Source organism: Saccoglossus kowalevskii, chromosome 1, assembly GCF_978046115.1.
Source record: "Saccoglossus kowalevskii chromosome 1, keSacKowa6.1, whole genome shotgun sequence".
Taxonomy (NCBI): Eukaryota; Metazoa; Hemichordata; class Enteropneusta; family Harrimaniidae; genus Saccoglossus; species Saccoglossus kowalevskii.
This window is the reverse complement of record NC_140641.1, coordinates 3,931,824-3,948,076: the sequence shown is the minus strand read 5'-3', so window position 1 is coordinate 3,948,076 and position 16,253 is coordinate 3,931,824. Positions and strand designations below refer to the sequence as shown.

The 16,253-nt window shown below is 36.3% G+C and overlaps 1 protein-coding gene across 1 annotated transcript in view; it reads right to left on the bottom strand.

The window, feature by feature from the left end:
• The window catches only part of LOC102801135 (choline-phosphate cytidylyltransferase B-like), a 69,759-nt gene that overhangs the window by 45,393 nt on the left and 8,113 nt on the right, over positions 1 to 16,253 (bottom strand). Inside the window, exons 3-4 of the mRNA XM_085498427.1 lie at positions 7,308 to 7,419; positions 5,710 to 5,820 (exon numbers count right to left, since the gene is read on the bottom strand). Coding sequence (XP_085354553.1) covers positions 5,710 to 5,820; positions 7,308 to 7,419 — 223 coding nt within the window. The remainder of the gene's footprint in view (positions 1 to 5,709; positions 5,821 to 7,307; positions 7,420 to 16,253) is intronic.

The window sequence follows — 16,253 nt, the reverse complement described above, 5'->3', positions numbered from 1 at the left end:
CATGTTTTGTCTCATCAACTACTGTCAAAGAGACACCATGTTTTGTCTCATCAACTATTGTCAAAGAGACACCATGTTTTGTCTCCTCAACTACTGTCAAAGAGACACCATGTTTTGTCTCATCAACTACTGTCAAAGAGACACCATGTTTTGTCTCATCAACTATTGTCAAAGAGACACCATGTTTTGTCTCATCAACTATTGTCAAAGAGACACCATGTTTTGTCTCATCAACTACTGTCAAAGAGACACCATGTTTTGTCTCATCAACTACTGTCAAAGAGACACCATGTTTTGTCTCATCAACTACTGTCAAAGAGACACCATGTTTTGTCTCCTCAACTACTGTCAAAGAGACACCATGTTTTGTCTCATCAACTATTGTCAAAGAGACACCATGTTTTGTCTCATCAACTACTGTCAAAGAGACACCATGTTTTGTCACATCAACTATTGTCAAAGAGACACCATGTTTTGTCTCATCAACTAATGTCAAAGAGACACCATGTTTTGTCTAATCAACTACTGTCAAAGAGACACCATGATTTGTCTCATCAACTATTGTCAAAGAGACAACATGTTTTGTCTCATCAACTACTGTCAAAGAGACACCATGTTTTGTCTCATCAACTATTGTCAAAGAGACACCATGTTTTGTCTCATCAACTACTGTCAAAGAGACACCATGTTTTGTCTCATCAACTATTGTCAAAGAGACACCATGTTTTGTCTCATCAACTACTGTCAAAGAGACACCATGTTTTGTCTCATTAACTATTGTCAAAGAGACACCATGTTTTGTCTCATCAACTACTGTCAAAGAGACACCATGTTTTGTCTCATCAACTATTGTCAAAGAGACACCATGTTTTGTCTCATCAACTACTGTCAAAGAGACACCATGTTTTGTCTCATCAACTATTGTCAAAGAGAGACCATGTTTTGTCTCATCAACTGTTGTCAAAGAGACACCATGTTTTGTCTCATCAACTACTGTTAAAGAGACACCATGTTTTGTCTCATCAACTATTGTCAAAGAGACACCATGTTTTGTCTCATCAACTACTGTCAAAGAGACACCATGTTTTGTCTCATCAACTGTTGTCAAAGAGACACCATGTTTTGTCTCATCAACTATTGTCAAAGAGACACCATGTTTTGTCTCATCAACTGTTGTCAAAGAGACACCATGTTTTGTCTCATCAACTACTGTTAAAGAGACACCATGTTTTGTCTCATCAACTATTGTCAAAGAGACACCATGTTTTGTCTCATCAACTACTGTCAAAGAGACACCATGTTTTGTCTCATCAACTACTGTAAAAGAGACACCATGTTTTGTCTTATCAACTACTGTAAAAGAGACACCATGTTTTGTCTCATCAACTATTGTCAAAGAGACACCATGTTTTGTCTCATCAACTATTGTCAAAGAGACACCATGTTTTGTCTCATCAACTATTGACAAAGAGACACCATGTTTTGTCTCATCAACTACTGTCAAAGAGACACCATGTTTTGTCTCATCAACTATTGTCAAAGAGACACCATGTTTTGTCTCATCAACTATTGTCAAAGAGACACCATGTTTTGTCTCATCAACTATTGTCAAAGAGACACCATGTTTTGTCTCATCAACTACCGTCAAAGAGACACCATGTTTTGTCTCATCAACTACTGTCAAAGAGACACCATGTTTTGTCTCATCAACTACTGTCAAAGAGACACCATGTTTTGTCTCATCAACTACTGTCAAAGAGACACCATGTTTTGTCTCCTCAACTACTGTCAAAGAGACACCATGTTTTGTCTCATCAACTATTGTCAAAGAGACACCATGATTTGTCTCATCAACTATTGACAAAGAGACACCATGTTTCGTCTCATCAAATATTGTTAAAGAGACACCATGTTTTGTCTCATCAACTACTGTCAAAGAGACACCATGTTTTGTCTCATCAACTACTGTCAAAGAGACACCATGTTTTGTCTCATCAACTACTGTCAAAGAGACACCATGTTTTGTCTCATCAACTATTGTCAAAGAGACACCATGTTTTGTCTCATCAACTATTGTCAAAGAGACACCATGTTTTGTCTCATCAACTACTGTCAAAGAGACACCATGTTTTGTCTCATCAACTACTGTCAAAGAGACACCATGTTTTGTCTCATCAACTACTGTTAAAGAGACACCATGTTTTGTCTCATCAACTATTGTCAAAGAGACACCATGTTTTGTCTCATCAACTACTGTCAAAGAGACACCATGTTTTGTCTCATCAACTACTGTTAAAGAGACACCATGTTTTGTCTCATCAACTATTGTCAAAGAGACACCATGTTTTGTCTCATCAACTACTGTCAAAGAGACACCATGTTTTGTCTCATCAACTACTGTAAAAGAGACACCATGTTTTGTCTCATCAACTATTGTCAAAGAGACACCATGTTTTGTCTCATCAACTATTGTCAAAGAGACACCATGATTTGTCTCATCAACTATTGACAAAGAGACACCATGTTTTGTCTCATCAACTACTGTCAAAGAGACACCATGTTTTGTCTCATCAACTATTGTCAAAGAGACACCATGTTTTGTCTCATCAACTATTGTCAAAGAGACACCATGTTTTGTCTCATCAACTATTGTCAAAGAGACACCATGTTTTGTCTCATCAACTACTGTCAAAGAGACACCATGTTTTGTCTCATCAACTACTGTCAAAGAGACACCATGTTTTGTCTCATCAACTACTGTCAAAGAGACACCATGTTTTGTCTCATCAACTACTGTCAAAGAGACACCATGTTTTGTCTCATCAACTATTGTCAAAGAGACACCATGTTTTGTCTCATCAACTATTGTCAAAGAGACACCATGTTTTGTCTCATCAACTACTGTCAAAGAGACACCATGTTTTGTCTCATCAACTATTGTCAAAGAGAGACCATGTTTTGTCTCATCAACTGTTGTCAAAGAGACACCATGTTTTGTCTCATCAACTACTGTTAAAGAGACACCATGTTTTGTCTCATCAACTATTGTCAAAGAGACACCATGTTTTGTCTCATCAACTACTGTCAAAGAGACACCATGTTTTGTCTCATCAACTGTTGTCAAAGAGACACCATGTTTTGTCTCATCAACTATTGTCAAAGAGACACCATGTTTTGTCTCATCAACTGTTGTCAAAGAGACACCATGTTTTGTCTCATCAACTACTGTTAAAGAGACACCATGTTTTGTCTCATCAACTATTGTCAAAGAGACACCATGTTTTGTCTCATCAACTACTGTCAAAGAGACACCATGTTTTGTCTCATCAACTACTGTAAAAGAGACACCATGTTTTGTCTTATCAACTACTGTAAAAGAGACACCATGTTTTGTCTCATCAACTATTGTCAAAGAGACACCATGTTTTGTCTCATCAACTATTGTCAAAGAGACACCATGTTTTGTCTCATCAACTATTGACAAAGAGACACCATGTTTTGTCTCATCAACTACTGTCAAAGAGACACCATGTTTTGTCTCATCAACTATTGTCAAAGAGACACCATGTTTTGTCTCATCAACTATTGTCAAAGAGACACCATGTTTTGTCTCATCAACTATTGTCAAAGAGACACCATGTTTTGTCTCATCAACTACCGTCAAAGAGACACCATGTTTTGTCTCATCAACTACTGTCAAAGAGACACCATGTTTTGTCTCATCAACTACTGTCAAAGAGACACCATGTTTTGTCTCATCAACTACTGTCAAAGAGACACCATGTTTTGTCTCCTCAACTACTGTCAAAGAGACACCATGTTTTGTCTCATCAACTATTGTCAAAGAGACACCATGATTTGTCTCATCAACTATTGACAAAGAGACACCATGTTTCGTCTCATCAAATATTGTTAAAGAGACACCATGTTTTGTCTCATCAACTACTGTCAAAGAGACACCATGTTTTGTCTCATCAACTACTGTCAAAGAGACACCATGTTTTGTCTCATCAACTACTGTCAAAGAGACACCATGTTTTGTCTCATCAACTATTGTCAAAGAGACACCATGTTTTGTCTCATCAACTATTGTCAAAGAGACACCATGTTTTGTCTCATCAACTACTGTCAAAGAGACACCATGTTTTGTCTCATCAACTACTGTCAAAGAGACACCATGTTTTGTCTCATCAACTACTGTTAAAGAGACACCATGTTTTGTCTCATCAACTATTGTCAAAGAGACACCATGTTTTGTCTCATCAACTACTGTCAAAGAGACACCATGTTTTGTCTCATCAACTACTGTTAAAGAGACACCATGTTTTGTCTCATCAACTATTGTCAAAGAGACACCATGTTTTGTCTCATCAACTACTGTCAAAGAGACACCATGTTTTGTCTCATCAACTACTGTAAAAGAGACACCATGTTTTGTCTCATCAACTATTGTCAAAGAGACACCATGTTTTGTCTCATCAACTATTGTCAAAGAGACACCATGATTTGTCTCATCAACTATTGACAAAGAGACACCATGTTTTGTCTCATCAACTACTGTCAAAGAGACACCATGTTTTGTCTCATCAACTATTGTCAAAGAGACACCATGTTTTGTCTCATCAACTATTGTCAAAGAGACACCATGTTTTGTCTCATCAACTATTGTCAAAGAGACACCATGTTTTGTCTCATCAACTACTGTCAAAGAGACACCATGTTTTGTCTCATCAACTACTGTCAAAGAGACACCATGTTTTGTCTCATCAACTACTGTCAAAGAGACACCATGTTTTGTCTCATCAACTACTGTCAAAGAGACACCATGTTTTGTCTCATCAACTACTGTCAAAGAGACACCATGTTTTGTCTCATCAACTATTGTCAAAGAGACACCATGTTTTGTCTCATCAACTACTGTCAAAGAGACACCATGTTTTGTCTCCTCAACTACTGTCAAAGAGACACCATGTTTTGTCTCATCAACTATTGTCAAAGAGACACCATGATTTGTCTCATCAACTATTGACAAAGAGACACCATGTTTCGTCTCATCAAATATTGTCAAAGAGACACCATGTTTTGTCTCATCAACTACTGTCAAAGAGACACCATGTTTTGTCTCATCAACTACTGTCAAAGAGACACCATGTTTTGTCTCATCAACTACTGTCAAAGAGACACCATGTTTTGTCTCATCAACTATTGTCAAAGAGACACCATGTTTTGTCTCATCAACTATTGTCAAAGAGACACCATGTTTTGTCTCATCAACTACTGTCAAAGAGACACCATGTTTTGTCTCATCAACTACTGTCAAAGAGACACCATGTTTTGTCTCATCAACTATTGTCAAAGAGACACCATGTTTTGTCTCATCAACTACTGTCAAAGAGACACCATGTTTTGTCTCATCAACTAATGTCAAAGAGACACCATGTTTTGTCTCATTAACTATTGTCAAAGAGACACCATGTATGATCCCCTTATCTCAAAATATGCATGTACTTACATGTATTTGATTCCAATTTAACTAAGCAATGAAAATAAAAAGAATTTAGAAATTTTTACCAGTCTGCAATTTGTAAACTAAAATCTTTATCATTTGCTTGTGAATTTTGTTTTCCCATTAGTATATACATTTGATGCAGACATGAAAGACAAACAATAATAGATTAATAGAGAAATTATAATAAAATTATGACTTACCTCCTACTATTAAATGTACATTGGGAAAGACATTTTTAGCTTGCATTAAAGCTCTTGCATGGCCAGCATGAAACACATCAAATATGCCATCAGCATATACTCTAATTGGCCCTGAAAAAAACATAAATCTTATGTATAAAATGTCACATGCATATCTCAGTTACAAGAGCTGATATCACATGCGTATCTCAGTTACGAGAGCTGATATCACATGCGTATCTCAATTACGAGAGCTGATATCACATGTACATCTCTCATACAAGAGCTGATCTCACATGCATATCTCTCATACAAGAGCTGATATCACACATGCATATCTCTGTTACAAGAGCTGATATCACATGTATATCTCTGTTACAAGAGCTGATATCACATGTATATCTCTGTTACAAGAGCTAATACTACATGCATATCTCAATTACAAGAGCTGATACTACATGCATATCTCAGTTACAAGAGCTGATACTACATGCATATCTCTGTTACAAGAGCTGATACTACATGCATATCTCTGTTACAAGAGCTGATACTACATGCATATCTCAGTTACAAGAGCTGATACTACATGCATATCTCAGTTACAATAGCTGATACTACATGCATATCTCAGTTACAAGAGCTGATACTACATGCATATCTCAGTTACAAGAGCTGATACTACATGCATATCTCTGTTACAAGAGCTGATATCTCATGCATATCTCAGTTACAAGAGGTGATACTACATGCATATCTCAGTTACAAGAGCTAATACTACATGCATATCTCAGTTACAAGAGCTGATACTACATGCATATCTCAGTTACAATGTACAAGAGGTGATACTACATGCATATCTCTGTTACAAGAGCTGATATATCATGCATATCTCAGTTACAAGAGCTGATACTACATGCATATCTCAGTTACAAGAGCTGATACTACATGCATATCTCAGTTACAAGAGCTAATACTACATGCATATCTCAGTTACAAGAGCTCATACTACATGCATATCTCAGTTACAAGAGCTGATACTACATGCATATCTCAGTTACAATAGCTGATACTACATGCATATCTCAGTTACAAGAGCTGATACTACATGCATATCTCAGTTACAAGAGCTGATACTACATGCATATCTCAGTTACAAGAGCTAATACTACATGCATATCTCAGTTACAAGAGCTGATACTACATGAATATCTCAGTTACAAGAGCTGATACTACATGCATATCTCAGTTACAAGAGCTAATACTACATGCATATCTCAGTTACAAGAGCTGATACTACATGCATATCTCAGTTACAAGAGCTGATACTACATGCATAACTCTGTTACAAGAGCTGATATCTCATGCATATCTCAGTTACAAGAGCTGATACTACATGCATATTTCAGTTACAAGAGCTGATACTACATGCATATCTCAGTTACAATAGCTGATACTACATGTATATTTCAGTTATACGAGCTGATATCACATGCATATCTCAGATTATAAGAGCTGATACCAGCTAAGAAAAAAAATCTGCCCAGAAAAAATGATGTACACACATACCGACAAAACCCAGAACACAATTTCCCATCTTAGGCTTCATCACTTGTACTTACTGTCTACTTCACCATTCTGTACTTGTGCTATTGTAATTGGCTCATATACACGACAGGATTTCTCCTTCTCTGAATCTGCAGAGTCTGAAAAATAAGCTGGTCTATATAAAGTCTGAAAAAGGAATACATAAATTATTAGGATCTTGAAGTCTTCATCATACCAACCCAGTACTGAATTACCAGCCCTGTATTGAGGAATTACCAACCCTGTATTGAGGAATTACCAACCCTGTATTGAGGAATTACCAACCCTGTATTGAGGAATCACCAACCCAGTACTGAATTACCAGCCCTGTATTGAGGAATTACCAACCCTGTATTGAGGAATTACCAACCCTGTATTGAGCAATTACCAACCCTGTATTGAGGAATCACCAACCCAGTACTGAATTACCAGCCCTGTATTGAGGAATTACCAACCCTGTATTGAGGAATTACCAACCCTGTATTGAACAATTACCAACCCTGTATTGAGGAATTACCATCCCTGTATTGAGGAATTACCATCCCAGTACTGGGGAATTACCAACCCTGTATTGAGCAATTACCAACACTGTATTGAGCAATTACCAACCCTGTATTGAGCAATTACCAACCCAGTACTGGGGAATTACCAACCCTGTATTGAGGAATTACCAACCCTGTATTGAGCAATCACCAACCCTGTATTGAGAGATTACCAACCCTGTATTGAGAGATTACCAACCCAGTACTGAGAAATTACCAACCCAGTACTGGGGAATTACCAACCCTGCACTGGTGAGTTACCAGCCCAGTACTGAGGAATTACCAACCCAGTACTGAATTACCAACCCTGTAGTGAGGAATTACCAACCCTGTATTGAGAGATTACCAACCCTGTATTGAGAGATTACCAACCCTGTATTGAGAGATTACCAACCCAGTACTGAGAAATTACCAACCCAGTACTGGGGAATTACCAACCCTGCACTGGTGAGTTACCAGCCCAGTACTGAGGAATTACCAACCCAGTACTGAAGAATTACCAACCCAGTACTGAGGAATTACCAACCCTGTATTGAAGAATTACCATCCCTGTAGTAAGGAATTACCAACCCAAGACTGAGCAATTACAAACCCAGTACTGAGGAATTACCAACCCGGTACTGAGGAATTACCAACCCAGTACTGAGGAATTACCAACCCAGTACTGAGGAATTACCAACCCAATACTGGGGAATTACCAACCCTGTATTGAAGAATTACCAACCCTGTATTGGGGAATTACCAACCCTGTATTGGGGAATTACCAACTAAGTACTGAATTACCAGCACTGTATTGAGGAATTATCAACCCTGTATTGAGGAATTACCAACCCTGTATTGAGGAATTACCAACCCTGTATTGAGGAATTACCAACCCTGTATTGAGCAATTACCAAACCTGTATTGAGCAATTGCCAACCCAGTACTGAATTACCAGCATTGTATTGAGGAATTACCAACCCAGTATTGAGGAATTACCAACCCTGTATTGAGGAATTACCAACCCTGTATTGAGGAATTACCAACCCTGTATTGAGCAATTACCAACCCTGTATTGAGCAATTACCAACCCAGTACTGAATTACCAGCACTGTATTGAGGAATTACCAACCCAGTATTGAGGAATTACTAACCCTGTATTGAGCAATTACCAACCAAGTACTGAATTACCAGCACTGTATTGAGGAATTACCAACCCTGTATTGAGGAATTACCAACCCTGTATTGAGGAATTACCAACCCTGTATTGAGCAATTACCAACCCTGTATTGAGCAATTACCAACCCTGTATTGAGGAATTACCAACCCTGTATTGAGGAATTACCAACCCTGTATTGAGGAATTACTAACCCTGTATTGAGCAATTACCAACCAAGTACTGAATTACCAGCACTGTATTGAGGAATTACCAACCCTGTATTGAGGAATTACCAACCCTGTATTGAAGAATTACCAACCCTGTATTGAGCAATTACCAACCCAGTACTGGGGAATTACAAACCCTGTATTGAGGAATTACCTACCCTGTATTGAGGAATTACCTACCCTGTATTGAGGCATTACCAACCCTGTATTGAGCAATTACAAACCTTGTATTGAGCAATTACCAACCCAGTACTGAATTACCAGCACTGTATTGAGGAATTACCAACCCTGTATTGAGGAATTACCAACCCTGTATTGAGCAATTACCAACCCAATACTGGGGAATTACCAACCCTGTATTGAGGAATTACCTACCCTGTATTGAGGAATTACCAACCCAGTACTGAATTACCAACCCTGTATTGAGGAATTGCCAACCAAGTACTGAGGAATTACCAACCCAGTACTGGGGAATTACCAACCCAGTACTGGGGAATTACTATCCCTGTAGTGAGGAATTACCATCCCTGCAGTGAGCAATTACAAACCCCCATACTGAGAAATTACCAAACCAGTACTGGGGAATTACCAGCCATGCACTGGTGAGTTACCAGCCCAGTACTGAGGAATTACCAACCCAGTACTGGGGAATTACCAACCCAGTACTGGGGAATTGCCAACCCAGTACTGAGGAATTACCAACCCTGTATTGAAGAATTACCATCCCTGTAGTAAGGAATTACCATTCCTGTAGTAAGGAATTACCAACCCAAGACTGAGCAATTACAAACCCAGTACTGAGGAATTACCAACCCAGTACTGAGAAATTACCAACCCAGTACTGGGGAATTACTAACCCTGTACTGGTGAGTTATCAGCCCAGTACAGTGGAGTTACCAACCCAGTACTGAGGAATTACCAACCCAGTACTGAAGAATTACCAACCCAGTACTGAGGAATTACCAACCCAATACTGGGGAATTACCAACTCCCATACTGAGGAATTACCAACCCAGTACTGAGGAATTACCAACCCAGTACTGGGGAATTACCAACCCAGTACTGGGGAATTACCAACCCAGTACTGAAGAATTACCAACCCTGTATTGAAGAATTACCATCCCTGTAGTAAGGAATTACCAACCCAAGACTGAGCAATTACCAACCCAGTACTGAGGAATTACCAACCCAGTACTGAGGAATTACCAACCCAGTACTGGTGAGTTATCAGCCCAGTACTGTGGAGTTACCAACCCAGTACTGGATTACCAACCTTATACTAGCCCTGTACTGGGGAGTTACTGGCAGATTCATTTCTATAATGACAGCTGTGAGAGTGCCAATGTCCAAAGATTGAAATTTGTTGTGAACAATAAAAATGTCTATAAATAAAAAAACAGTTGCTGTGCACAGAATTATTACTCACCATAATGACATGAATACTGTAAAGGGGATAACAACTCAATCCACATTAAACATGCATTGCAGCTTAATGAGCTATATAATTCCTGAGATCTTTTCTAACACAGCATATATGTGAGTGAAATGAATGCATGGCCCAGCAACTTGTTGAAGTCTAAATGTTATAAATAGGTAATGTACAAAGTACATAATATTGCACTAAAATAGAAATGTTTATCGAGGTCAAATAAAGCATTTCACGATGTTCATAGAAGAAATTAAACCATTCATATTGTCAGAGTTTAACTCAGAATAAAAAAAATTTTAAAAGAAAAGAATTTTTTTTTATCTAAAATGAATCATACATGTAGAAGTAGAATTTAATACAATTCCTGTCTGCGTTTTTGTGCTGTTAATACCAATTTATTTTAATCAGCTGGTCTAAAATACTGATGTGTTAAACCAGCCCTAATCCTAATCCAGTGGCAACCTTTCAGTGGAAGTGTACTGTATCTAGAGAGAAACAGAAATTAACCTCATGTACAAACATGTTTAGAATTGCTGATCTCCTTTAAATGCTGATGTATAACAATGAATCTGAGGAAGTACATCAATAGTTAGGCATTATCATGCACTACACTAGATTTAACAGGGATAATAATAATTGTAATCACTGGTCAATATACACACTTGCTGTTTTGAAACTGGTCAAAATCTCAACGTATACTCTAAACAGGGAGTGCTTATTCCTTGAGGAAAGTAAAATTTACACTAATTATTTTAAACCATATGAAACTATATTATGTATTACAAAAGATCATAAACACTCCAGAATGCGTAAATTTAACAAAAAGCACTGAAGATAAATTTTTCTTTTATACCACATTTACTATATCTGAAAACTAACAAAAGTGAAGAAATTTGATCTTTTGATTCATCATTTTGAGGTCAGAAATGAAACAAAGATATACACTAATTTGCATATAATTGAATCAAGTTGTGGGTGGGCAGGTGTAGTGGTTTTGACCTCCAACAATGTCATTAGCTTTGTCTGTTAATGGTGTGTACACTTAGGTGATATAAACACCTTCAAACCAATATAGTATGCAAGTACCTAGGTGTGTTTACACCATCTATGCTGAAACATCACCTCAGTAACATCTATATCCAGCTAAGACATTGTAACGAGTGTGATCTATATCCAAAATTAGTGTATTGCATAATTTGCATATAAATTGATTATTTAAATGGTCATAAATTCGACTGTGACTGATGTTTTGACATCCAGTAAAATGTGTATGATTGGTAAGCATCGAAAGATATATTAAAATTATTTCAAACTTGACTGTGTGATTTAATTATTATTCAAAATACATGCAAATATAGTCATAACAATGTGGGTTGTCAATTTTGACCGCTGTCAATCCTTGAATAATTTAGCGTAATCACTGGAAATTTTTATTATGCTGTATGCTGTTTACAGTTATGTAAACTGTTCATATAAAATATTGGCTCTATTAGCAGTGTATGCGTTTACATAAATGACAGAGCTCAGTCTATGTGTTCACATGACAGAGGTCAGTGTATGCGTTCACATGACAGAGGTCAGTGTATGTGTTTACATAAATGACAAAGGTCAGTGTATGCATTCACATAATGACAGAGATCAGTGTATGAGTTTACATAAATGACAAAGGTCAGTGTATGCATTCACATAATGACAGAGATCAGTGTATGCGTTTACATAAATGACAAAGGTCAGTGTATGCATTCACATAATGACAGAGATCAGTGTATGAGTTTACATAAATGACAAAGGTCAGTGTATGCATTCACATAATGACAGAGATCAGTGTATGCGTTTACATAAATGACAAAGGTCAGTGTATGCATTCACATAATGACAGAGATCAGTGTATGCGTTTACATAAATGACAAAGGTCAGTGTATGCATTCACATAATGACAGAGATCAGTGTATGCGTTTACATAAATGACAAAGGTCAGTGTATGCATTCACATAATGACAGAGATCAGTGTATGCATTTACATAAATGACAAAGGTCAGTGTATGCATTCACATAATGACCGAGGTCAGTGTTTGCGTTTACATAAATGACAGAGATCAGTGTATGCGTTTACATAAATGACAGAGCTCAGTCTATGCATTCACATGACAGAGGTCAGTGTATGTGTTTACATAAATGACAGAGGTCAGTGTATGCATTTACATTAATGACAGAGCTCAGTCTATGCGTTCACATAATGACAGAGGTCAGTGTATGTGTTTACATAAATGACAGAGGTCAGTCTATGCGTTCACATAATGACAGAGGTCAGTGTATGTGTTTACATAAATGACAGAGGTCAGTGTATGCATTTACATAAATGACAGAGCTCAGTCTATGCGTTCACATAATGACAGAGGTCAGTGTATGCTTTTACATAAATAACAGAGGTCAGTGTATGCGTTTACATAAATGACAGAGCTCAGTGTATGCGTTTACATAAATGACAGAGCTCAGTCTATGCGTTTACATAAATGACAGAGCTCAGTCTATGCGTTTACATAAATGACAGAGCTCAGTGTATGTGTTTACATAAATGACAGAGCTCAGTCAATGCATTTACAATACATAAATGACAGAGCTCAGTCTATGCGTTCACATAATGACAGAGGTCAGTGTATGCATTTACATAAATGACAGCTCAGTCTATGCGTTTACATAAATAACAGAGGTCAGTGTATGTGTTTACATAAATGACAGAGCTCAGTGTATGCATTTACAATACATAAATGACAGAGCTCAGTCTATGCGTTCACATAATGACAGAGGTCAGTGTATGTGTTTACATAAATGACAGAGGTCAGTGTATGTGTTTACATAAATGACAGAGCTCAGTGTATGCATTTACAATACATAAATGACAGAGCTCAGTCAATGCGTTCACATAATGACAGAGGTCAGTGTATGCATTTACATAAATAACAGAGGTCAATGTATGCGTTTACATAAATGACATAGGTGAATCTATGGCAAAAATTATATATTTTAATGATCCTTCATACTGTGTACAATAAATATAAATTTTAGTTTATGTACACCTCTATTAAAGTTGTGCTTCTAATAGAGCAGCAAACAGAGTAAAAAGTGAAGTCACAGCCGTAATTCATAAAAGCTTTATAATGTTTTTAAAAGGTCTCATATGCTAATCAATGTACATAGTATACACTCCAACTCAATAATTTGTATTTTCATAATCATTTATCAAATACAAATTATCAGTTCTTTGCTACCGATAATTCAATTACTATATCTAATAAATCTATATCTGCTTTCAATCAAGCTAACGTTGCAATTCTGGAATCCACATACAAATATTCAAATGTAAATTAGTAATATAGTAAATTATTATATTGCACATACATGTATATACAATTAATTGACAACTGTTTTGAGAAATATACAACTGAGCTAGGAATAATCAAATATAGAATTATGTGGAGATAGAATCATTGTGGTTTGATATGACAATAGAATACATTACTTCTTACTGATTCATCAGGTTCTGGCCATTCCGGTTTCTCACGACACTCATAATACGATTCAAAGTCTGAGTCATCAAAATCAAAGAATAATTCACTGAAGTCATCTTCACTGTCATCCATAATAAACCACTAAATATCCTAGATGTAAGCTATGACATCATACATTTCTCGTCTTAAATATCCCTTTTTTTGACGTGGATGATGTGTTTTGTCTGCAGCTGATAGCTTTAATTATTCATAGCAGAGTACTTTAATATATTATGTTTATTACTCTATCCATCCAATCTCCTGAATGACTATCTAAAATATCATATATTATCAACATTAAGAGCTTTTTGTCAGGTCATCCAACTCACACAGTGCAATGACCTACTAGTAGTAGTCAGTGAATTTAATGAAGCCATAAATGTTTTTAAACATAAACAACTTTTCCAACTTTTGTGAATTTAACAAATGTAGTAAAGATAGAAAAACATATTGCAATTTGTAGAAACTCCAAAAATGAAAAACATTGGTGAAATGAAAAGATTTTCTATTTGAATCAATCGTGTGATAAGTAGTAATTATTTTTTATAATTTTAAACAAACCAGTTTATGTATTCACACTCTCTGATTTGTTTGTACTTCATTATGTTTGGTTTTGATAAACTGAGTGAAAAAATATATAAAAACAAGCAGCCTATCGGCTGAGATAGCTCTGCTGTTAGCAATGCACATGGCAATTAAAGAAGAGAAGATATCATTAGAAAATGAACAATATGTATACCGGTAGTATCAAAGCAACAGGACTTTCGGTTTTAAACAAGAATTCAAAAATATCACTTCTTACTAAAAATAACAAAAATATTCATCAAAATTAGATAATTGAAGATATCACCACGAAATTAACAAATCTGAAAGAGGTCCACATGTAGTACCTATGTATGTAATATCAAAACAATTGGCCTTGCGTTTTTTAACAAGAAGTCGAAAATATCACTTTTTACCAAAAATGACCAAAATATTCATCAAAATTAGATAATTGAAGATATCACCATAAACTTAACAAATTTGAGAGAGGTCCACGTGTAGTACCTATATATGTAATATCAAAGCAATTGGCCTTGCGGTTTTTAACAAGAAGTTGAAAATATCACTTTTTACCAAAAATGGCAAAAATTTTCACCAAAATTAAAGAATTGAAGATATCATTACAAAATGAACAAATCTGAGTTAGAACCACATGCAGTACCTATGTATGTAATATCAAAGCAATTGGACCTGCAGTTTTTAACAAAAAGTCGAAAATATCACTTTTTACCCAAAATGACAAAAATATTCACCAAAATTAGAGAATTGAAGATAAAATCATGAAATGAACAAATCTAAGAGAGGTCTACCCAAGGTACATATACACCAAGTATCAAAGCATTCAGGCTTGTAGTTTTCAAGAAGAAGTCGAAAAAGTAAAACATTGACACGGACGACGACGGACAATCACTCAACAAAGTCGACAGCGGAGCTAAAAATGACAAAATATTTACCAAAATTAGAGAATTGAAGATATTCACACGAAATGAACAAATCTGAGAGAGGTCTACATGTAGTACCTATATGTGTAATATCAAAGCAATCGGACTTGCCATTTTTAACAAGAAGTTGAAAATATCACTTTTTACCAAAAATAACAAAAATATTCATCAAAATTAGAGAATTTGAGATTTTGACATGAAATGAACAAATCTGAGAAAGAACCATCCAAGGTACTTGCATATAAAAATTGAAAAAAATCTGACTTGCGGTTTCGAAGAAGAAGTTGAAATTGTAAAGTTGACAACAGACGCCGACGACGAGGGACAATCAGTAATATGAACAGCTCCGCTGAGTCGACACTGTCGACAGCAGAGCTAAAATTTATTTTTCACCTTTGATTAAGTAATGCACCATAGAATACAGATACGGGCATGGCAAACACACCTTTGAAAAGCTTGAAGTCTGGCGATTCCAAAAATATATACTTTCCTGGGTCTATTTATAGTCATTTGGTCACAATTAGAAGATGAAAACAAGTATGCAAATAATAGTTCCGCTACCTTAAATGTTGTATTATGTATGCTATTTCCAATTTTGATTCTCAATTATCAA